Source organism: Macaca fascicularis, chromosome 15 (genome assembly GCF_037993035.2).
Source record: "Macaca fascicularis isolate 582-1 chromosome 15, T2T-MFA8v1.1".
NCBI lineage: Eukaryota > Metazoa > Chordata > Mammalia > Primates > Cercopithecidae > Macaca > Macaca fascicularis.
This window is the reverse complement of record NC_088389.1, coordinates 1190558-1212150: the sequence shown is the minus strand read 5'-3', so window position 1 is coordinate 1212150 and position 21593 is coordinate 1190558. Positions and strand designations below refer to the sequence as shown.

At 45.0% G+C, this 21593-nt stretch overlaps 1 protein-coding gene across 18 annotated transcripts in view; it reads left to right on the top strand.

The window, feature by feature from the left end:
- The window catches only part of CACNA1B (calcium voltage-gated channel subunit alpha1 B), a 251926-nt gene that overhangs the window by 201750 nt on the left and 28583 nt on the right, over nt 1-21593 (top strand). For 14 of the 18 annotated variants that reach the window (XR_012424019.1, XR_010581679.2, XM_074015801.1 and 11 more), the window contains 3 exons: nt 1049-1140; nt 3357-3501; nt 20885-21012. Coding sequence is in view for 14 of the 18 variants with exons in the window: in XM_074015801.1 (XP_073871902.1) it covers nt 1049-1140; nt 3357-3501; nt 20885-21012 (365 nt within the window). In the remaining 4 variants the exon portion in view is untranslated. The remainder of the gene's footprint in view (nt 1-1048; nt 1141-3356; nt 3502-20884; nt 21013-21593) is intronic. The other 4 variants (XR_012424018.1, XR_012424020.1, XM_065530889.1 and 1 more) reach the window with 1 other exon arrangement.

Below are 21593 nucleotides of genomic sequence, written 5' to 3'. Positions count from 1 at the left end.
CAGCACATTTGAGCACAGCTGCGTTTGCTGAGTGGCCTGCACAGCAGCGGTCGCTTATTCTGTTAGTCTGGCAGCCGCGCTGAAGGACAGGCCTGACCCACAGCGGGGGTTACATGCTACTGAGGAAAACTGCCTGAGAATGCGAGCAGGAGCACGTCAGATCCTTGCACTGGGCAAACTTGGCTTGCATAATTTAGATTTTCTTTATTTTGCCAAAGAACACTTTGTCAGCTATTTGGGAATAAGCATTTGAAAACCATCAAGCAGCGTCCCAGTTATAAATCTGTGGCATCTGACCACTTTTCTGACAGTAGGGACGGAGGAGGGACCCAAGGGTTAATTTGTGATGGAAGGTGCCAGCGTTTCAAAGGTTTGCTGAAAGCTGATTTCTAAACTCTGTATCAGGGATTCAGGGATTGAAGAGTTCTTTTGCTTTAAAATTTGCAGAGATCTGATGCTATTTAAAGCAATGCATCTTTTTTTTCCTGCTTTGGTCTGTGGATGTACAGAGCATGGACGTTACTGATCTCTGTGGATAGTTCATACATTTGCAGCCAGATTCCAGATTTTGGGCTGAGTACAATTACTGACCCATTTGCATTTCTTCCTGTGGAAAAGTCAGTTAAAATGGATAAAAAGCCCCTCGTGCTATTGCATATGTTTTAAAAAGACATTTTCCCATGATCTATCAGACCTGTTACCAACATAATGCCTGCTTTGGAGCCGCTGATGATCCCACTTGAAAACACTTCCTGTGTTATGTGTGGCAGAGGCCTCGCAAGCTTGGCTGGGGGCCGTTCTTGGGAGTGTTTCGGACTTGCATCTGTGGACAGGTTCGGAGCTGGAGCCGGCACACGTGTGGCCACTGAGAGGGTGTCTATACTGGGAACGCGCACTGGCCTCTCCCGGGTGGGAGTTCTCTGGGGAGAGCAGCCGCCCATCTCATGTGGGGTCCTTGTGTGGCTCGCACACCCTCTCTGGCTTGGTCCACCTGCCGCGGCTCCTGCAGACCCAGCAGAGTCCGTGCCATTGCTCTTCTCCATTGCAGGTGTTTGGGAATATTGCCCTGGATGATGACACCAGCATCAACCGCCACAACAACTTCCGGACATTTTTGCAAGCCCTGATGCTGCTGTTCAGGTGTGTTGTTCGGTCAGCCCAGGCCAATGTCCGTTCTTCCATCAGTGGCTGCTTTACTCAGGATGAAGAAGGGTGGGTGCCAACCACGGAGACCGCCCACTTCTAATTCCCCAACCCCACTGGCTTCCCCTCAGCAGGCCTTTCTGGTTCTTCCCCTCTCTCTGCTCATCTTTTCCAAAGGCCCCAATCTCAGAATAGGCTGAAGGGAAGCCCTGAGGGAGGTCATCCTGGGAGCGCTGGGCCAGGCCGGCCTCTGCTGCCTCATCTGTGCTCCCTGGTGGCAGCTTGGGGGCCTCCAGTGAGGCTCCAGGCAGAGGTCTGGGAGGACAGAGGTGCCTAGCGGGGGCTCTCGTGATGTGCGGCCTCCAGCTTTCCACCTGTGACCTTGTTGATTACAGGGATCGGTGGGATCAAGGGCAGTAGGGCAATAGGGGGAACTGCTGCCAGCAGAGTTTGTAGCTACTCAGTGGCCCAAGGAACCCAACTGGCCAGAACTGCTGGTCTGAACACACCTTTATTTTCCACTATCTCTCATGGGAGCTGCTGTTCCCTGGGCTCCTGGATGCAGCCAAGCCAAGTAACAGGCAGAACCTGGAGGGGCCAAGAGGCCGTGGCACAAGCTTCTGGGCATTCCGAGGTCTCCTGGCGGAGATGTGCCCAGGAGAGGGCTAAGCATCAGCTGCTATTCTGGGCGCGGAACAGGTGCTATGGCCGTCCTGGTTTGAGAGTGAACTTGGGAGCAGGGGGGAGTGGCGAATGTGTTTTCCTGCCTCCTGAGTCTTCCACAGTTTATCACTCATGAACCTAGGACAGAAGGAAGGAGCTCTTTTAGGGATTTACCATTTCAGTTCATGTTTGCAATTGCACGGGGCTGCTGCACAACCAGCCCTGGGGGCTGCTCGACACAGCCCACCCTGCCTGCGGATGCACGCTGGGGCGAGCGCAGACCCAGACCTGCTTGGCTGAGCTGCCTGGAGAGACCCCTTGGACTCTTGTTTCTTTGCATAAGATAAGCAAGCACCCTTAGGCTGACACTGTCCCCAGATGATGTTGTTTGCCTGGGCTTTAGCTGCTGTGTTAATTTTATTTCATCATTTATTAATATTCTGCCTCATGCCACAGAAGATTTAAGGCAAACCTATGAAGTCAGCCTTAGTTTTGAGGCCTTTGGTCTCACGGCTTTCTGTTTCTCCCTGAACATTGTGTTGCCTGGGAACACCCTTATCAGTCAGGCCCGGCACAGGTTGAAGCAGCAGCCCTGCAGGAACACCCCTGCCTCTGGCTGTCATCAGTGAGGAGTGGGCCCAGCTTATGCCCAGGGCTGACCACACAGACACATGGAGGTGGAGACCCAGGCCTCTGACCCACTTGTACCCTGCAAGCCGCTGGTGCTGGCTGTGTCCAGGAACAGACTCCGTGCAGCAGCATCCAGGGTGGCTGCTCAGGGCAGGGTGCTCTTGAGGTGTTCAAGGACCAGCAGAGGCCAGGGTGCTTGGAGCGGACTGAGCTGGAACCGAGATGGGGGTGAAGTCAGGGAAAGAGTGGGCAGCAGGTCCCACGGTGCTGTGGGCAGTCATGTGGATTTTGGCATTTCTGATGAGTGAGGCAAGTCACTGGAGGGTTTTGAGAGGAGAAAGAACGTGATCTGGCCTGTGCTTAGTGGCCCTGCTTCCTGCTGTGTAGGGCAGAGTGAGAAGACCAGCTTGGAAGCTTCCGTAGCACAGGGCAGGCCATGATCACTTGGCCTAGGACAGTGAGGAGTGGTGAGAGCCTGGCTGTGTTTCGAAGGCAGACGAGCTGATGAACAGGATATATATAGAGAGAGGAGGCAAAGATGATGCCCACGTTTTTGGTTGGAGCAGCTGGAAGGAGAGTCACCATTTCTGGAAATGAAGACGACCAGGATGGCGTGTGTCTGGGAGGAGGTCAGGAGGACAACTGGGGCCTGTGGTGTCCACAAAGAAGTGCTCGCCCTGGCGTTGGCCCCTGGTGCCGTAGATATTTTTTAGTAAGCAGCGCTTTCCCGATTAACGGTCAGCTTGGAAATCTAGTGCCGAAGGCTCCTTTGAAGAAACAGCATCTGTGACCCAGGCCTTGCACACGTGTGAGCTCTCTGTGGGAAGGAGCCCAAAGGAGCGGGCACGCTTGGCAGCCCCACAGGGCTCGGGCTCCCTCGAGGGTCTCTGTGGGCCTCACAGCTCTGCCCTTCTTCTCAGGAGCGCCACGGGGGAGGCCTGGCACGAGATCATGCTGTCCTGCCTGAGCAACCAGGCCTGTGATGAGCAGGCCAACGCCACCGAGTGTGGAAGTGACTTTGCCTACTTCTACTTCGTCTCCTTCATCTTCCTGTGCTCCTTTCTGGTGAGTCCTGGGCACCGTGCCCCTCCCAGTGCCACGTCTTGTCTTGGTGCAGCTCAGGCTCCCCCCACACCTCCTGCTGATCCCTGACTCCGATCCAGGCCGTGTCACAAGCTGAGTCCCTGCTGATGGCCCTTGTTTCCCAGAGATGGCGACCTCGTTAGCACGAGAAAGGGCCAACGTGGTAACGGGCTCCTGTGGGCCCTTCCTTGACGTCCGTGGAAAAGGGTTACATTTCCAGGGGCAACTGTTGCTTGACTTCCAGCTTCTAGAAGGTCATCCACTGTGGTGATGGGACGTGAAGGTACAGCATCCCAGCCAGTGTGCGGGGAAAGCAGCCGGACTGGGTAGGGAGGTCGGCAGGGCAGGCCCCAGAAGTGTGGATTTTATTCCACATCCATGGAAGCCTCTGGGGGCCCCACAGGGTCTGCTTGATGTTTTACAGCTTGGCTCTGGCTTCTGTGTGAGTAGTGAGGACGTGGCTGCAGAACGAGTGGGGAGATGACTGGGGGCAACAGTGGCCTGGAGAAAGGAGAGGCAAGGGAATGAGGTGGGATTGGGCTGCATTTTAGAAGTAGAGCTGGCATGATTGATGACGAGAGGTGGGCGTGTGAAGAGGGAAAAGCAGGCTGCATCCTGGGGTTTTCTGGGGCCACAGGTTGAGCAGTTCTTCTGAGATGAGAGTACTGGGGAGCTTAGATTAGGTTAGGGTTGGGGGCAACAGAGATGCCCAGTGACCTCTGGGCTGGAGATGTAAATGGGTTGTCATTAGTGTTTGGTGTGTTTGTGGGGCTGCTTGCTATTCGCTGGATCCCTGCGAATGCGAAGCTTAGTGCAGTGACCTGCGTCCAAAGCAGCACCTGAGTGCCTGTTAGACACACAGATTCCCGGGCCACTCTCCAGACTGCATCAGGATGCCGTGGAGATGGATCCAGGAGTCTGAGTTTTAACAAGCTCTCAAGGTGACTCGGTGTGTGTTGAACTTTGATGAGCCTTGACATAGGGGAAGAACAGTGTAAGGAAGAAGGCTGAAGACTCTGCCCCTCCCCAAGGGCATTGAGGAGGCAGAAAGGAGCACTAGATCCAGAAACTGAGGAGGAGCAGTCAGGGAGGCAGGTGGAGAACTGGGAGTGGGCGGAGGGAGGAAGTAACCAGCCATGCGCCATGTTGACGGAAGGTGATGCAAGATGATGACCAAGAATTGTTCATTGGGCCGGGCGTGGTGGCTCACACCTGTAATCCCAGCACTTTGGGAAGCCCAGGCAGGCAGATCACCTAAGGCCAGGAGCTCAAGACCAGCCTGGCCAACATGGTAAAACCCCATCTCTACTAAAAATACAAAAATTAGGGCCGGGCGCGGTGGCTCAAGCCTGTAATCCCAGCACTTTGGGAGGCTGAGGCGGGCGGATCACAAGGTCAGGAGATCGAGACCACAGTGAAACCCCGTCTCTACTAAAAATACAAAAAATTAGCCGGGCGCGGTGGCGGGCGCCTGTAGTCCCAGCTACTCAGGAGGCTGAGGCAGGAGAATGGCGGGAACCCGGGAGACGGAGCTTGCAGTGAGCCGAGATCGCGCCACTGCACTCCAGCCTGGGCAACAGCGTGAGACTCCGTCTCAAAAAAAAAAAAATTAGTCAGGCGTGGTGGCATACACCTGTAATCCCAGCCACTGGGGGAGCTGAGGCAAGAGAATCGCTTGAACCTGGAAGGTGGAGGCTGCAGTGAGCCGAGATTGCACAATTGCACTCCAGCCTGGGCAACAGAGCCAGACTCCATCTCAAAAAAAAAAAAAGGAGGCTGAGGGAGGAGACTCACTAGAATCCGGGAGGTGGAGGTTGCAGTGAGCCAAAATTGTGCCACTGTACTCCAGCCTGGGGGACAGAGCAAGACTCTGTCCAAAAAAAAAAAAAAGTTTGTCAGACATGGAAAGGCAGAGGCCATTAGTGCCCTTGGGACGTTGTTGCCTCCGTCGGCGGAGTGGGAGTGAAGGCCTTGTTGCCACAAGCTTGAGAGCCCATGAGAGGAGAGGAGCACAGCCGGGACAGAGTCGCTCTTGACAGTGAGCAGCACTGAGGAAACGCCTCGAGCCTGTGGCCCTGACTCCAAGGAGGAACAGCTGGTATGGGCTGAGCTTTTCTCCAGCCACATTCACTCCTCAGTACATGGGTAGAAAAGTGAATTATCCGAATTCGGGATTTCCCAGACAAGTGCAAGGAGGGAGAGAAGGGTGTGTGTAAGAGTGTGGTTATTGTGTTGGATGTGGGATCAAAGCTGGGGACAGAGGAGGGTGAGGGGCAATGCCACTGGATTGGAGGTTCTCGTGAGGACATGTTTTGGGATGCAGGTATTTGAAAAAGCGAGCCGGAAAAGTAGGCGATGTGAGCAGAGTGGGATGTGTGAAGTGGAGACTCACGAGACAGTGAGTCCTGCCATCAGTAAACATCATTGCCGTCATGACATTATCATTGCAAGATCATTGCATTAACATTAGCATGATCACTGGTGATAAGCATGTTTAGCATGATTTGTGGGAACAGAGATGAGCTGATGGGTGAGAAGGTTCAGGAATGGAGAGGGCAGGCAGTGGTCCTCCCATCTCTGTGGATCTTGAAAACAACAAGAATGATAACAAGAATAGAAGTGGAGACACAAACAGCAAGCCCGGTGCTAAGTTTTTCATGAAGGAAGGGGAAACGTAACATGTGACGTGAGCCCCAGAGAACAGGTTTCTAAAGAAGAGACCAGAGGGGACATCCATCCGCTTAGATGTTTGAGCCAGAGCGAGAACAAGTGGAGAGCACTCAGGGGAGATGGAGATACAAGGACTTGTGCTGAGGGCGGACTGTGAGCTTTGCAGGGTGCAGTATGAGGTTGAGGTGGTTGGGAATGGTGTACACTTGAGACAGGTGAGCTTATACTTAGATAGAGAAATACAGAAGAACCTACAAAACTGTGTTTTGCTACTTGCCAGAAACCAAGGGAAGGATTTCCATGCTTGAGTCGTCTCCTGATCCCTCCGAAGACCCCTTGTGGGCAGCAGGGAGGGTGGGCTTTTTGGAGAATCACTTTCCTGAGGCCTTGGTCTCTATACTGTCCAAGGACATCTGGTGCTGTAAGAACCAGCACACCTGTGGGCACAAAGCCACACCTACTAGCCTGACCTTACCATGCACCTGGCTGCAGAGATGGGGCTCCACAGAAAGCCACATTCATGATACCACAGCATGCACAGGGCCAGCACTCACTAGACATGTCCAGGATGAGTCGAGGAATCCCTGGGTTTAGCTGTCACTCCTGTGCAGGGAAGTGGGTGTTTCGTGGCCACTGTCCTTTGTTCTTGTCCCCATGGACCTCAGTTATGGTTCTTGGCTAATCCTGGTGTCTCCTTACTGAAACTGTAATCCTAATTCTTCTGGTACTTCCCTCACAGATTGGACATGCAGCTCATGTTTTGAAACACTGGGATGTGGTTTGGTCTGATAGAGAAGTGACGTGGAGAAAATGGGACTGTGAATTTGGGATGGGTGGCAGGACTTGGTTAGGTTGGGATTTGATTCCATTAATTGGAATAGAGGGTACTGACGGAAGAATAGGGAATGAAGTTGTTTGTGACAGCCTGCCGATAATCACTGAGTCAGGCACTATCAGGGTCTTATGAATACATTATTATTATTATTACAGTGAAGAAATGGAGGTTTAGAGATGTTAAAACATCTCAGCCTGAGTTTAGAACCTAAGTTTTTGAAAAGGACAAATTCCTAGAAAGACACAAATTACCATAACCGACTGAATTAAGTAGAAAATCTGAATAGACCTGTAACAAGTAAGAAGATTGAATCAGTAATCGAAAACTTCCCAATAAAGAGAAGCCCAAGACCATATAATGGCAAAGGGACACTCTTTGCTGGGAAAACGGGATATCCACATACAAAAGAATGAAGTTGGACTCCTACCTTATACTATATATAAAAATTAACATAAAATTAAGAACTAAATGTAAGAGCTATTAACTATAAAGCTCTTAGAAGAAAACATAGTGGATAAATCTTTTTGATGTTTTACTTAGTAACAGAGTCTTAGATTTGACACCAGAATCAAAATAAAAGAAAAAATAAATTTGTCTACTCAAAATTAAAAACTTTCGTGCATCAAAGGAAACTATCAACAGAATGAAAAGGCAACCCAAGGAATTGGAGAAAATATTTGCAAATTACATTTCTGATAAAGGGTTAATATCGTAATTGTTGAAAGAAAATCTTTTGCCAAATTAAATTTAACAGAGTTTAATTGAACAAAGAATGATTCGCAAATCATGCAGCCTCCTGAGTCAGAGTAGTCTCAGAGACTCCGACACAGCCACGTGGCAGAAGAGGATTTATGGACAGAAAAAGGATTATGATGTACAGAAAATGGAAGTGAGGTACAGAAACAGTTGACTGGTTACAACTTAGCATTTGCCTTATTTGAACACAGAACAGTTGGCCCCCTTCGGCCAAAACTTGATGATTGGTATGGTAATAGGTTACAAAGTCTGTTTACACTTTGATTTAGGTTATAGTTCACTAGGTACAGAGAAACCTTTAGGCTGAACTTAAAATATATAAGGAGGCAGCGTTAGGCTAAACTTGATTTAACAAAATGTATAAAGAACTTCTACAACTCAACAACAAAAGTAAAACAACCCAATTAAGAAATGAGAGATAATAGCAGCAAGATGGCTGACTTTCCCCATAGTGCTTGTCTTTCTCAAAAAGACAGAGCAATGAAGAAAAAATTACATTTTAATGAAAATAACTGAGGGAGAGTCTCGGAGTACGTCAGGGGTGTAACAGAGACACTGGTGAGCACAGAAACTTGGGATGGCCACTGAGAGAATGGAAGGAAACACCAAGCAAACACCACCACCCCATCCTGCAACTGGGATCAGCTGGGACCCAGGAGGAGCTTTTCCCTTTGGTGAGGAGGTAAGCAAGAGGATCCCAGGAGCCCCCATACCACCTCAGACACCTACAGACCCTAGCACTCGGGTCCCCTGCAGTCCTCAAGGCACTAAGCCCAGCTGAGGGAGCTGCCTGGAGTCCACACAGCTGTGCTCCCCCAAGAGACAATGCCAACACTGCTCAGCCCCTGTAGCCCATGTGGCTACTGTGCTCCACTACCTAGGAATTGGAACTACAGCGGGAGTGTGACTTGCTCCTGGAGTAGCCACAGCTTTCCTTTATCCGTGAGGCAAAACTGCCATCAAACTAATTGAGACTAATGACTGACATCCCGAAGCTGAGCTGCAAGCAGCTGTTACACCCTTCCCCAAGGGGCCAAGTGGAGGTGGAGCTGCTTCACCTACCCTTCCCCTCCATGCCCATAGGCCAGAGCTGAAGTGATACCCTGCCTCCTGGGAAAACACTACCTTGACCACTCAGAGTGATCACACCTCCCCAGTGTCTAAGTTGAAGCAGTTCCCTGCATCCCAGGAAATGGTGCATTGGCCACCCAGAGCAGTCACATCCCCCAAGCCTGAGCTGAAGTGGCACATTGCCCCCGCCCCCCGCCCCCAGGAATCAGTGCCCTGGCTGAACTGAGGGCTGTGCATCCCAGGGCTGAACTGACACGGTACCCTGCCATCCCAGATAAATAGAGCATTGGCTCAGCCGAGACACCCAGCCCCATAGGCCAAACTGCTCTAGTGCCCTGCTTCCCTGGAGCTAGACTTGCCCCTTAGAGTCTGAGCTGCTGAGACAGCCCTGGAGAATGAAGTTCCCTGCCTCCCCAGGGCTCAAATGACAGCTGTGCTCTGCCATTCTAGGGTACTTCCTGCTACACCTGGTCTCACAGAACTGCCAAGCCTCACCATCCCAGGGTCAAGAGTAACTACTACATGGTGCCTTTTCCCCAGGACCCAAAATGCCACTAAGCCCTATTGGTTCAGGTTCCTGAATTGCAGCTGTACCCAACTTCTCAGGACCAAAACTCCAGAGCACCCCTTCTTCCTGATTTGGACCAGTGCTATACCCTGCCCCCACCCCACCCAGGAGTAGAATCACAGCTATAATCTCACACCTTGGGCCTGAGCTGCTTGGGAATGGCTTAGAGTCAGATCGTGGCACTGTGGACAGTGTACACCCAACTCTGCCCCAGGGAGCAAACCTGTACCCCAAGACCCAGATGCCACAATAAGTTCATGAGATTCTAAGCATAGGACCCCAGCTCCATAGCCACTCTGAGCACCTACACCTGGAACCCAGTGGTGCTGCAGCTGATTGTAGGCCATTAGATCTGATACCAAGAGGTGTCCCCTCAGCTAAGTCTTCCCATTGTGGGGAAAACAAAACTAACAGGACCCCAAAAGCCCTTGACACTGAGGACATTTACAGCCTACACTGCCACTTCTGCTGCCACAAACTTCTACACCCTGGACAACTGAAGTGCCCACAGTTACTGATGTTGAATGCAGCTAAAGAAGTTGTAGGGAGACTATACCACTGCACCTGGAAACAGAGTAACTACGCCCTTCCCAGCTGGCACACTAAAACCCAACTGTACTGTACAAAGTTTGGAAAGGGTGATTTGTTCTACCAGTTGTACAGACATCAAGGGACAAAAGATACATGAAAAAGCGAGGAAATCCAACATCACCCAAGGAACATAATTCTTTAGTGGTAGACCCTAGTAAAAACTAAATTTAAAAAATGCCTGAAAAGGGATTCAAAATAATGTTCTTAAAGAAGTGCAGCAAAATACAAGAAAATACAGACAGACAATGCAGTGAAATCAGGAACACAATTGACAGTATGAATGAAAAATTCAACAAAGAGGTAGGAATCATAAAAAAAGAAAGAACCAGGCAGAAATCCTGCAGCTGACAAATTCAATGAATGAAATTAAAAATAAAAACCAACAGTAGAGAGCTTCAAGAGTGAATCTGATCAAGCAGAAGAAAACAGAAATCTCTGAACTTGAAGATAGGTCATTTGAAATTAGTCAGTGGGAAAGAAAAGAAATAATTAAAAAGAGTGAAGAAAAGCCTTCAAGAATTATGGAGCACAATTAAGAAAAAAAAAATTTGTATGGGTGTTTAGAAGGAAAAGAGAAGGGAAAAGGTATAGAAAACCTATTTAATGAAGTAATAGCTGGAAAATTCCCAAGTCTGGGGAGAGATGTGGACATCCAAATTCAAGAAGCTCAATCATCCTCCAATAGATTCAACCAAAAAGGTTCTCCCCAGGACATGTTATGGTCAAATTGTCAAAAGTCAAAGAGAAGAGAAAATTCTAAAAACAGCAAGAGAAAAGCATCAAGTCACATATAACAGAATCTGCCATTAGACTGATAGCAGATTTCTCTGCAGAAATTTTATAGACCAGGAGAGAATGCAATGATGTATTCTAAGTGGTAAAAAGAAAACAAAAAACAAACTGCCAGTCAAGAATACTATACCCAGCAAAGCTATCCTTCAGAAATGAGGGAAAAATAAAGTCTTTCCCAGACAAGCAAGAAGTGAGAGAATTCATCACCACTAGACCAACCTTACAAGAAATACACAAGGGAGTCCTCCATCTGGAAGCAAAGACATGATAATTACTGTCGTGAAAACACAAAAATATAAAACTCACTGGTAGAGTGGGTTTCACAAAAGAGAAAGATAAAATAATCAAACCTTATTATTACAGAAAACCACTAAACTGTAATTATAAATAATGAGAGGAAGAGAGGAAGAAAGGATCTACAAAACAACCAGAAAATAATTAACAAAATGACAGGAGTAAGTTCTGCCTATAAATGATAACCTTACATGTAAATGGATTAAACTCCCCCACTTAAAAGATATAAACTAGCTAAATAGATTTTTTTGAATGACCCAACTATATACTGGCAAAAGAAGCTCATATCACCTATAAAGACACATATAGAATGAAAGTAAAGGGATGAAAAACATATTCCACACAAACAGAAACTAAAGTAAGCAGGAGTGCTATACTTACATCAGACAAAGCAGACTTTTAAGTCAAAAACTCTGAAAAGAAGCCCAGTGTGGTGGTGCATACTTGTAGTCCCAGCGACTGGGGAGGCTGAGGTGGAAAGACTGCTTGAGTCCAGGAGTTCAAGGTGGTAGTGTGCTGTGATTACACCTGTGTGAGTAGCCACTGCACTCCAGCCTGGGCAACATACCAAGACCCCATCTCTTTAAGAAAAAAATGTTTAGGGCAAGGAATGTCATTATATAGTGATAAAGGAATCAACTCAGCAAGAAAGTACAACAATTGTCAATATATATGGACCCAACAGTGGAGCGCCCAGACATACAAAACAAATATTATTAGATCCAAAAAGAGAGAAAGATTTCATCACAGTGTCATTTGGGGATTTCTGTACCCCATGCTCATCATTGAACACATCATCTAGACAGAAAATCAACAACAAAAAACCCACATTGGATTTAAACTGCCTTTTAGTCCAAATGGACCTAACAGACATTTCCAGAACTTTTCATCCAACCATTGCATGGTACACATTAGCTTCATCATCACATAGAAGATTATCTAGGAGAAATCAGATGTTAGGCCACAAAACAAGTCTCAACAAATGTAAAATAATTGAAATAATATCAAGTATTTTTTTCTAACAAATGAAATAAAACTAGAAATCAATAACAAGGGGAACTTTTGAAATTGTACAAATTCATGAAAATTGACCTTCTCCTGAATGACAAATGGGCCAATGAAGAAATTAAGAACGCAGTTTTACAATTTGGCCTGGCACAGTGGCTCATGCCTATAATCCCAGCACTTTGGGAGGCTGAGGCAGGTGGATCATATAAGGTCAGAAGTTCGAGACCAGCCTGGTTAACATGGTGAAATCCCGTCTCTACTTAAAACATAAAATTAGCGGGCATGGTGGCAGGTGCCTGTAATCCCAGGTACTCAGGAGGCTGAGGCAGGAGTATCACTTGAACTGGGAGGCAGAGTTTGCAGTGAGCTGAGAGTGCAGCACTGTACTCCAGTCTGGGTGACAGAGCGAGACTCTGTCTCAAAAAAAAAAAAAAGAAAAAAGAAAAGAAGGCCGGGCATGGTGGCTCATGTCTGTAGTCCCAGCACTTTGGGAAGCCAAGGCGGGTGGATCACGAGGTCAAGAGATCGAGACCATCCTGGCCAACATGGTGAAACCCCGTCTCTACTAAAAATACAAAAATTAGCCAGGCATGGTAGCACGTGCCTGTAGTCCCAGCTACTTGGGAGGCCGAGGCAGGAGAATCGCTTGAACCCGGGAAGCAGAGGTTGCAGTGAGCTGAGATCGTACCACTGCACTTCAGCCCGGTGACAGTGAGACCCTGTCTTAAAAAAAAAAAAAAAAATCATTGAAACAATAGAAATAGAAACACATGTCATGATAACTTGAACCGGGGGGAGGGTAGGTGGGGAGGAAACATAGCATGCCAAAACTTATGGGATACAGAAAAAGCAGTATGAAACAGGAACTTTATAGCAATAAAAGCCTACACCAAAAACACACAAAGATTTCAAATAAATGACTTAAAATGCATGTCAAAGAAATAGGAATAAAACCTAAACCAGGCCAAAAATTAGTAGAGGAACAGAAATAATAAAGATCAGAGCAAGAGCAAAAAGAAACAATATTGAGATGAAAACTTTACAAAAGATCAATGAAATGAAAATGTAGCCAGGTGTGCGGTGGCTCACACCTGTAATCCCAGCACTTTGGGAGGCTGAGGCAAGTGGATCACTTGAGGGTAGGAGTTCGAGACCAGCCTGGCCAACATGGTGAAACTCCATCTCTACTAAAAGTACAAAAATTAGCCAGGTGTGGTGGTGGGCACCTGTAATCCCATGTACTTCGAAGGCTGAGGCAGGAGAATTGCTTCAACCCAGGAGGCAGAGGTTGCAGTGAGCTGAGATTATGCCACTGTACTCCAGCCTGGGCGACAGAGCCAGACTCTGTCTCAAAAAAAATAAAATTGTTTTTTTGAAGAAGTAATGCAAACCATTAGCTAGACTAAGCAAGAAAATATGCAAATAAATAATTCAGAAGTAAAAAAGGAGACATTACAACTAATATCATAGAAATACAAAGGATCATTAGTAACTATTATGAACAACTATACACCAACACATTAGAAAACCTAGCGGAAATGAATAAATTTCTGGACACATGGAACTTACCAAGATTGAACCAAGAAGAAAAGAAGACCTGAACAGACCAATTACTGTAATGAAATTGAATCTGTAATTTAAAAATCTCCCATCGGCCAGGCGTGGTGGCTTACATTTGTAATCCCAGCACTTTGTGAGGCCAAGGCAGGCAGATCATGAGGTCAGGAGATCGAGACCATCCTGGCCAACATGGTGAAACCCCATGTCTACTAAAATACAAAAAGAAAATTAGCCAAGCATGGTGGCACACACCTGTGGTCCCAGCTACTCAGGAGACTGAGGCAGGGGAATTTCTTGAACCTGGGAAGCAGAGGTTGTAGTGACCCAAGATCGTGCCAATGCACTCCAGCCTGGGCAACAAGAGCGAAACTCCATCTCAAAAAAAACAACAACAAATCTCCCATCAAAGAAAAGCCTAGGGTGTTTCACTAGAGAATTCTAAACTCAGTCTACAAGACTAGCATTACCCTAATATAAAAACCAGACAAGGACACAGCAGAAACAGAAGCAAAAACAAATGAAAAACACTAGAAAGAAAAAGGAAACTATAGGCCAATATTCCTGATGATCATAGATGCAAAAATTCTCAAGAAAAATAGTATTTTGTAGTAATTAGTAGCAACTGAATCCAGCAGCACATTGTAATTCACTGTGATCAAATGGGATTTATTCCTGGGATATAAGGAATAAATAAACCAGTAATCAACATAATACATCACATCAACAGAATGAAGGACAAAAACAATATTATCATCTCAATAGACACAGAAAAAGCATTCGATAACATTCAACATCCTTTCATAATGAAAGCTCAACAAGTTAGGTTGGAAGATACCTCAACACAATAAAGGCTGTCTCTGACAAACCCACAGCCAACATCATACTGAATGGGGAAAAGATCAACAACAAGAAAGGATACCCACTTTCACCACTTTTATTCAACATAATACCGGAAGTTCTAGCCAGAGCAGTTACGTAAGAGAAAAGAAATAAGCGGCATCCAAATTGGAAAGAAGGAAGTCAAATTGTTCCTATTTGCGGACAACATGCCTTATATATAGAAAACCCTAAAAGCGCCACCAAAAAATTCTTAGAACTCATAAAGTAATTCAGTAAAATCAATATACCAAAATCAGTAGTGTGTCTGTACACCAACAGCAAACTAGCAGAAAAAGAAATCAGTCTCGTTTACAATAGCTACAAAAGAAATAACTAAGGAAGTGAAAGACCTCTACAAGGAAAACTAAAAAACATTGATGAAGGATACTGAAGAGGACACATAACAAATAGACATTTGATGCTTATGGATTGGAAGAATTAATATTGTGAAAAGGACCATACAGATTTAATACAATCCCTATCAAAATACCAATGACATTCTTCATGGAAATATAAAACATAATCCTAAAATTAATACAGAACCACAAAAGACCCTGGATAGCTTAAATAATCTTGAGCAACAAGAACAAAGCTGGAGGCATCACACTACCAAACTTCAAAACAGCATGGTACTGGCATAAAAACAGAAACATAGACCGAGGGAACAGAATAGAGAACTCAGAAATAAGTCTTTGTGTTTACAGCCAATCGATTTTTTAACAAAAGCACCAAGAACATTCATTGGAACGGGACAGCCTCTTCAATAAACGATGGCAGGGAAACTGGATATCCACATGCAGAAAAATGCAGCTCAAACCTGATCTCTCACTATATACAAAAGCCAACTCAAAATGGATCAAAGACTTAAATGTAAGACTCAAAAACATGAATCTACTAGAAGAAAATACAGGGAAAACACTTCAGGACATTGGTCTGGGCAAAAATTATGTGGAGAAGACCTCAAGAGCACAGGCAACCAAAGCACAAATAGACAAATGGGATTGCATTTCAGTAAAAAGCTTCTGAACAGCCAATGAAATAATCAGCAGAGTGACAAGACAGCTTGCAGAATCAGAGAAAATATTTGCAAACTATTTATCTGACAAGCAATTAATATCTGGAATATACAAGGTGAAACTCAACCCATCAGCAAAAAAAAAAAAAAAAAAAAAAAAAAATCAGATTAATAAATGGGTAAATGAACTGAATAGACATCTCTCAAAAGAAGACATACGAATGTCTGGCCAGCTGGTATATGAAAAAGTGCTCAACATCTCTAATCATCAGGGAAATGCAAATCAAAACCACAGTGAGATACCATCACACCCTAGTTAGAATGGCTGTTATCAAAAACACACACAAAAAATAACAAATGCTCGTGAGGATGCAGAGAAAGGGGAACGCTTATACAGTGTTGGTAGGAAGGCTCCTCAAAAAACTAAAAATAGAACTACTGTGTATGATCTGATAATTCCACTACTGGGTATATATCCAAACAGAAGTAAATCAATTATGTCAAAGAGATATCTGGGCTCCCATGTTTATTGCCATACTATTCTCAATAGCCAAGATACAGAATCAACTTAAGTGTCGATCCACACATGAATGGATTTTTAAAATATTTTCTTCATACACAATTGAATACTATTTAGCCATAAAAAGAATGAAAGTCTGCCGGGCGCGGTGGCTCAAGCCTGTAATCCCAGCACTTTGGGAGGCCGAGACGGGCGGATCACGAGGTCAGGAGATCGAGACCATTCTGGCTAACCCGGTGAAACCCCGTCTCTACTAAAAAATACAAAAAACTAGCCGGGCGAGGTGGCAGGCGCCTGTAGTCCCAGCTACTCGGGAGGCTGAGGCAGGAGAATGGCGTGAACCCGGGAGGCGGAGCTTGCAGTGAGCTGAGATCTGGCCACTGCACTCCAGCCTGGGCGACAGAGCGAAACTCTGTCTCAAAAAAAAAAAAAAAAAAAAAAAAGAGTGAAAGTCTGCCATTTGTGGCAACATGGATGAGCTTGGAGGTCATTAGGTTAAGGTAAATAAGTCAGGCACAGAAAGATAAATATTGCATGTTCTCATATGTGGAAGCTAAAAAAAATTGCTCTCGTAGAAGTGGAGAGTAGAATAGTGGTTACTAGAGGCAGGGAAGGTTAGGAGGATGGGGGATAGCCAAAGGTTGGTGAACAGATAGAAAAGTACAGCTAGACAGGTGAAATAAGTTTTAGTCTTCAGTGTCACTATAGGGTGACTATAATTAACAACAGTTTGTTGAATATTTTCAAATATTTCAAATATTTTCAAATAGGAGAGCAAATTTTGAATGCTCCCAACACAGAAATAAGTGTTTGAGATAGATATGCTAATTGCTGTGATTTGATCATTACACATTTGTATACATGTGTCAGAATATCACACTGTACCCCATAAATATGTACAATTATTGCATGCCAATTAAAAATAATAATGAAAGCAAAAGAAAAAATTTTAAGAAAGAAATGGGCAAAGGGATTGAATTTTTAAAAAAGGAACTGAATAAGTAAAAATAAGTAAATAGCTGCTGCACAGCCAATGAAATAATCAACAGAATGACAAGACAACTTGCAGAATCAGAGAAAATATTTGCAAACTATTCATCTGACAAGTGATTAATATCCGTTTCTCCAAATACAATGACCAATAAGCACATGAAAAAATATTCAACATCACTAATAATTAGGGAAATGCAAATCAAAACCACAGTGAAATACCACTTCACACTCAGTAGAATTGCTATTACTAAAGAAAAAAAGATAGAAAAAGAAAAGAAAATAGGCCGGGTGCGGTAGCTCATGCCTGTAATCTCAACACTTTGGGAGGCCGAGGTAGACAGATCACTTAAGGTCAGGAGTTCAAGATCAGCATGGCCAACATGGCAGAACCCTGTCTCTACTAAAAATACAAAAATTAAATGGACCTGGTGGTGCATGTCTAATCCCAGCTACTCAGGAGGCTGAGGCATGAGAATTGCTTGAATCCGGGAGATGGAAGTTGCAGTGAGCTGAGATCATGCCTGGGCTTTAGAGTGAGACTCTGTCTCAAAAAAAAAAAAAGAAGAAGAAGAAAGAAAAGAAAATAGGACAGGTGCAGTAGCTCAGGCCTGTAATCCCAGCACTTTGGGAGTCCAAGGCAGGCAGATCACTTGAGGCCAGGAGTTTGAGACCAGCCTGGCCAACATGGTGAAATTCCAGCTCTGCTAAAAATACAAAAATTAGCCAGGTGTGGTGGCACACGCCTTTAATCCCAGCTACTTGGGAGGCTGAGGCACAAGAATCTCTTGAACGCAGGAGGCGGAGTTTGCAGTGAGCTGAGGTCATGCTACTGCACTTCAGCCTGGGTGACAGAGTGAGACTCTGTCTCAAAAAATAAAATAAAACCACACCTGTAATCCCAGCACTTTGGGAGGCTGAGATGGGCAGATCACCTGAGGCCAGGAGTTCGAGGCCTGGCCAACATGGTGAAACCCCGTCTCTATTAAAAATACAAAAATTAGCCAGGTGTGGTCTTGTGCACTTGTAATCCCAGCTACTCAGGAGGCTGAGGCAGAGAATTGCTTGAACCTGGGAGGTGGAGGCTGCAGTGACCCAAGATCCTGCCATTGCACTCCAGCCTGGGAGACAGAGCAAGACTCCATCTCAAAAAAAAAAAAAAAAAAAAAGGAATTAATTAATATTAGCAAAGATGTGGAGAAATTTCAACCCTTATGCACTGGTGGGTAGGACTGTAAAATGGTGGTGTGGAAAATAGTATGGCAGTTCCTCAAAAGATTAATAAAAGTGAATCTTGGTATAGACTCAAAAGAAATCAAATCAGGGACTTCAACAGATAAATGTCAAAACATGCTCATAGCAGTGTTATTCACAATAGCCAAGAGGAGAAAGGAACCCCAGTTTCCATCAACAGATGAATGGGTAAACAAAATGTGGTATGAACATTGAATGGACTATAATTATTCAGCCTTAAAAAGGAAAAGGAGTTCTGACACATTCTACAATGTGAATAAACCTTGAAGACATTGTTAGGTGAAATGAGCTGGTCGCAAAAGGACAGATACTGTATGATTCCATTTATATGAGGTACCTATAGTAGTCAAATTCATCGAGACAGTAAGTAGAATGGTGGTTTCCAGGGGAGGATGGATGAGGAATTATTCTTTCGTGGATAGAGTTTCAGTTTGGGAATACGAAGAAAGTTTTGGAGATGGATGGTATGCATGGTTGCACAACAGTGTGAATATACTTAATGCCCCTGACCTCTACACTTAAAAATTGTTAAAATGGAAAATTTTTTGTTATGTATCTTTACTACAGTTAAAAAAAAAAAGAAGAAAATGAACACTCAAACTTCTCCCAAAAATACAAGAGGAGGAAACACTTCCTAACACATCCTGTGAGGCCAGCATTACCCTTATATCATGGTCAAATATGCCACAAGAAAAGAAAACTGCAGACTAATATCTCTTATAAATATTGATCCAAAGATCATCAACAAAATACTAGCAAACTAATTCCAACAACACATTTCCCACTTTCAAAACGTACTAGAAAGCTACAGTAATCAAAACAATGTGGTACTGGCATAAAGATAGATACATAGGCCAATTAAGTAGAATCGAAAGTCCAGAAATAAACTCAAATATCTGTGGTCAGTTGACTTTTGACACTTGTGCCAATGGGGGAGAGACTTGTGTTTCTTTCCATGATAATTCAGTGGGGGAGAGAATAATCTTTTCAACAAATAATATGGATAAAATTGGATATCCACATGCAAAAGATTGAGTTTGGACCACTACCTCACTCAATATACAAAATTTTCTCAGTCAATAAAAGACCTCATAGAATAGCAAAAATTATGAAACTATTAGAAGAATACATAAAGGGTAAATCCTCAAGACTTCAGAATTGGTGATGGATTCTTAGATTTGACACCAGAATCATGAGCAACCAAAGAAAAAATAGATAAATTGGACTACAACAAAATTTAAAAGTTTTGTACATCAAAGGACATTATTAAATATGTGGAAATACATTGTATAGAACAATATGGTAGAAAATATTTGCAAATCACATATTTAATAAGGGGTTAATATTCAGCATATATAAAGAACTCCTACACCTCAACAACAAAAAACCAAACAACCCAATTTTTTAAATGGCAAGGGATAAGAGTAGACATTTCTCTAAAGAAGATATACAAATGGCAGACAATCACATGAAAAGATATTCAACATCTTTGGTCATTAAGGAAATGCAAAACAAAACCATATGAGATGCCTCTTTACATCCACCATGACAGCTATAACAATAATTTTTCTAAAAATTGAAAATAACAAATGTCGACAAGGATGTGGAGAAGGAGGAACTGTTGTACATTGCCGGTAGGAATGTAAAATGCACCAGCTGCTATGGAAGAAGTTTGGCAGTTCATAAAAAAAAAATGAAGCATGGAATTACCATATGATCCAGTAATTCCACTCCTAGGTATATACCCAAGAGAAATGAAAAGATATATCTGCACAGAAACTTGTACATGAATGTGTATGGCTACATTAATCGTAACAGTCAAAAGGCAGAAACAACCCAAATGCCTGTCTGTGAATGAATGAATGTGGTGTTATCACCACTGGAACATTATTCTGCCATAAAAAGAAGTGAAGTACTAACATATACTACAATATGGACGAGCCTTGAAAACATAAAACTAAGTGAAAGAAGCCAGACATAAAATCATACTGTGTGATTCCTTTATGTGAAATACCCGGAATAGACAAAGCTATAGAAACAGAAAGGAGATTGGTAGTTGCCAGGGGACTGGGGGGCGGGGATTGGGGTGGTGATTACCTCGTGTATGAGGTACTCTTCGGGAATGATGAAAAAAGTTTTGAAAAGAGAGAGATGGTTGCACAATATTGTGAATACACTAAATGCCCCTGAACTGTACATTTAAAAATGTTATGTGACTTTAAACTTAATTTTAAAATATGAACCCAAACTGTTGGCCTGTAGAGTCCAAACTGTTAACTGCAAGTCACTGATTCCGTGGAAGGCCAGTCTGAGAGGGAAAGAAAATGTGATCAGAGAGGAAGGCGGGTCATGGACAAGAAACTCCGGGGCCTGAAATAGGCAAGACACTAGCGTGTGGATTCCAGAACCCTGGGAATTCCCGTGGGGAGAGCAGGTCGGGCATGCGCTGGTCTAATCAGAGTGACGCCTGCTCTCCCGAGAGCTTCACACACACTGGAGCGTGGTGGGGGGCGGCGGGGAGGGCATCTCTCTATGTTACCTGTTCTCCTTCCTGTCCTGCAGATGTTGAACCTCTTTGTGGCTGTGATCATGGACAATTTTGAGTACCTTACGCGGGACTCTTCCATCCTAGGTCCTCACCACTTGGACGAGTTCATCCGGGTCTGGGCTGAATATGACCCAGCTGCGTGGTAAGTGAGCCCTGGTGCTCTGTGGTCGTTGGGGGTGGTCCATACCCATAGATCTTGGGATGGGCCTGGTGGCTTCGGACATGTTTCAAGTGAGCACCCCCTCAGGTTTTGGTCTGGGGCCCAGGGACCCGTCCTGTTCCGTGTAGAGCAGCAGTGGTGTCTCTGAACAGCGCCTCCCTTTTCCCTCTCGTGTCCTTTGCGCAGTGGCCCGGACTGCATGAAGTGATAAGGCTCTTTGGAGACCTTGAGTTCAGTTCCTTGGGAGGTACCCGGAGTCGTGGAAGGTTTTCATGGGGTTTGTGAGACTCGGGTCTTCTGCTGAAGTTTACTGTCTTCTTCCAAGGCCTGTCATGTGAGGGCCGTGGAGGGCTTGTGGGAGAGTGTGGAGGCAGCACAGCCATAGCGTCCTTGTGAAACTCAGTGTGGGGTTTTAGGACATTCTCCCTAAGACGCTTAGGGGTCTCTTTCCCTTGGGGACAGGGGCCAACGTGCACCTCTGTGTCCCCAGCCCAGGCCGCACATAGTGGGTGCTTGGTGAACTTTTTTGACATCAGATGAGCTACCAGGAAGGCTGCAGTGTG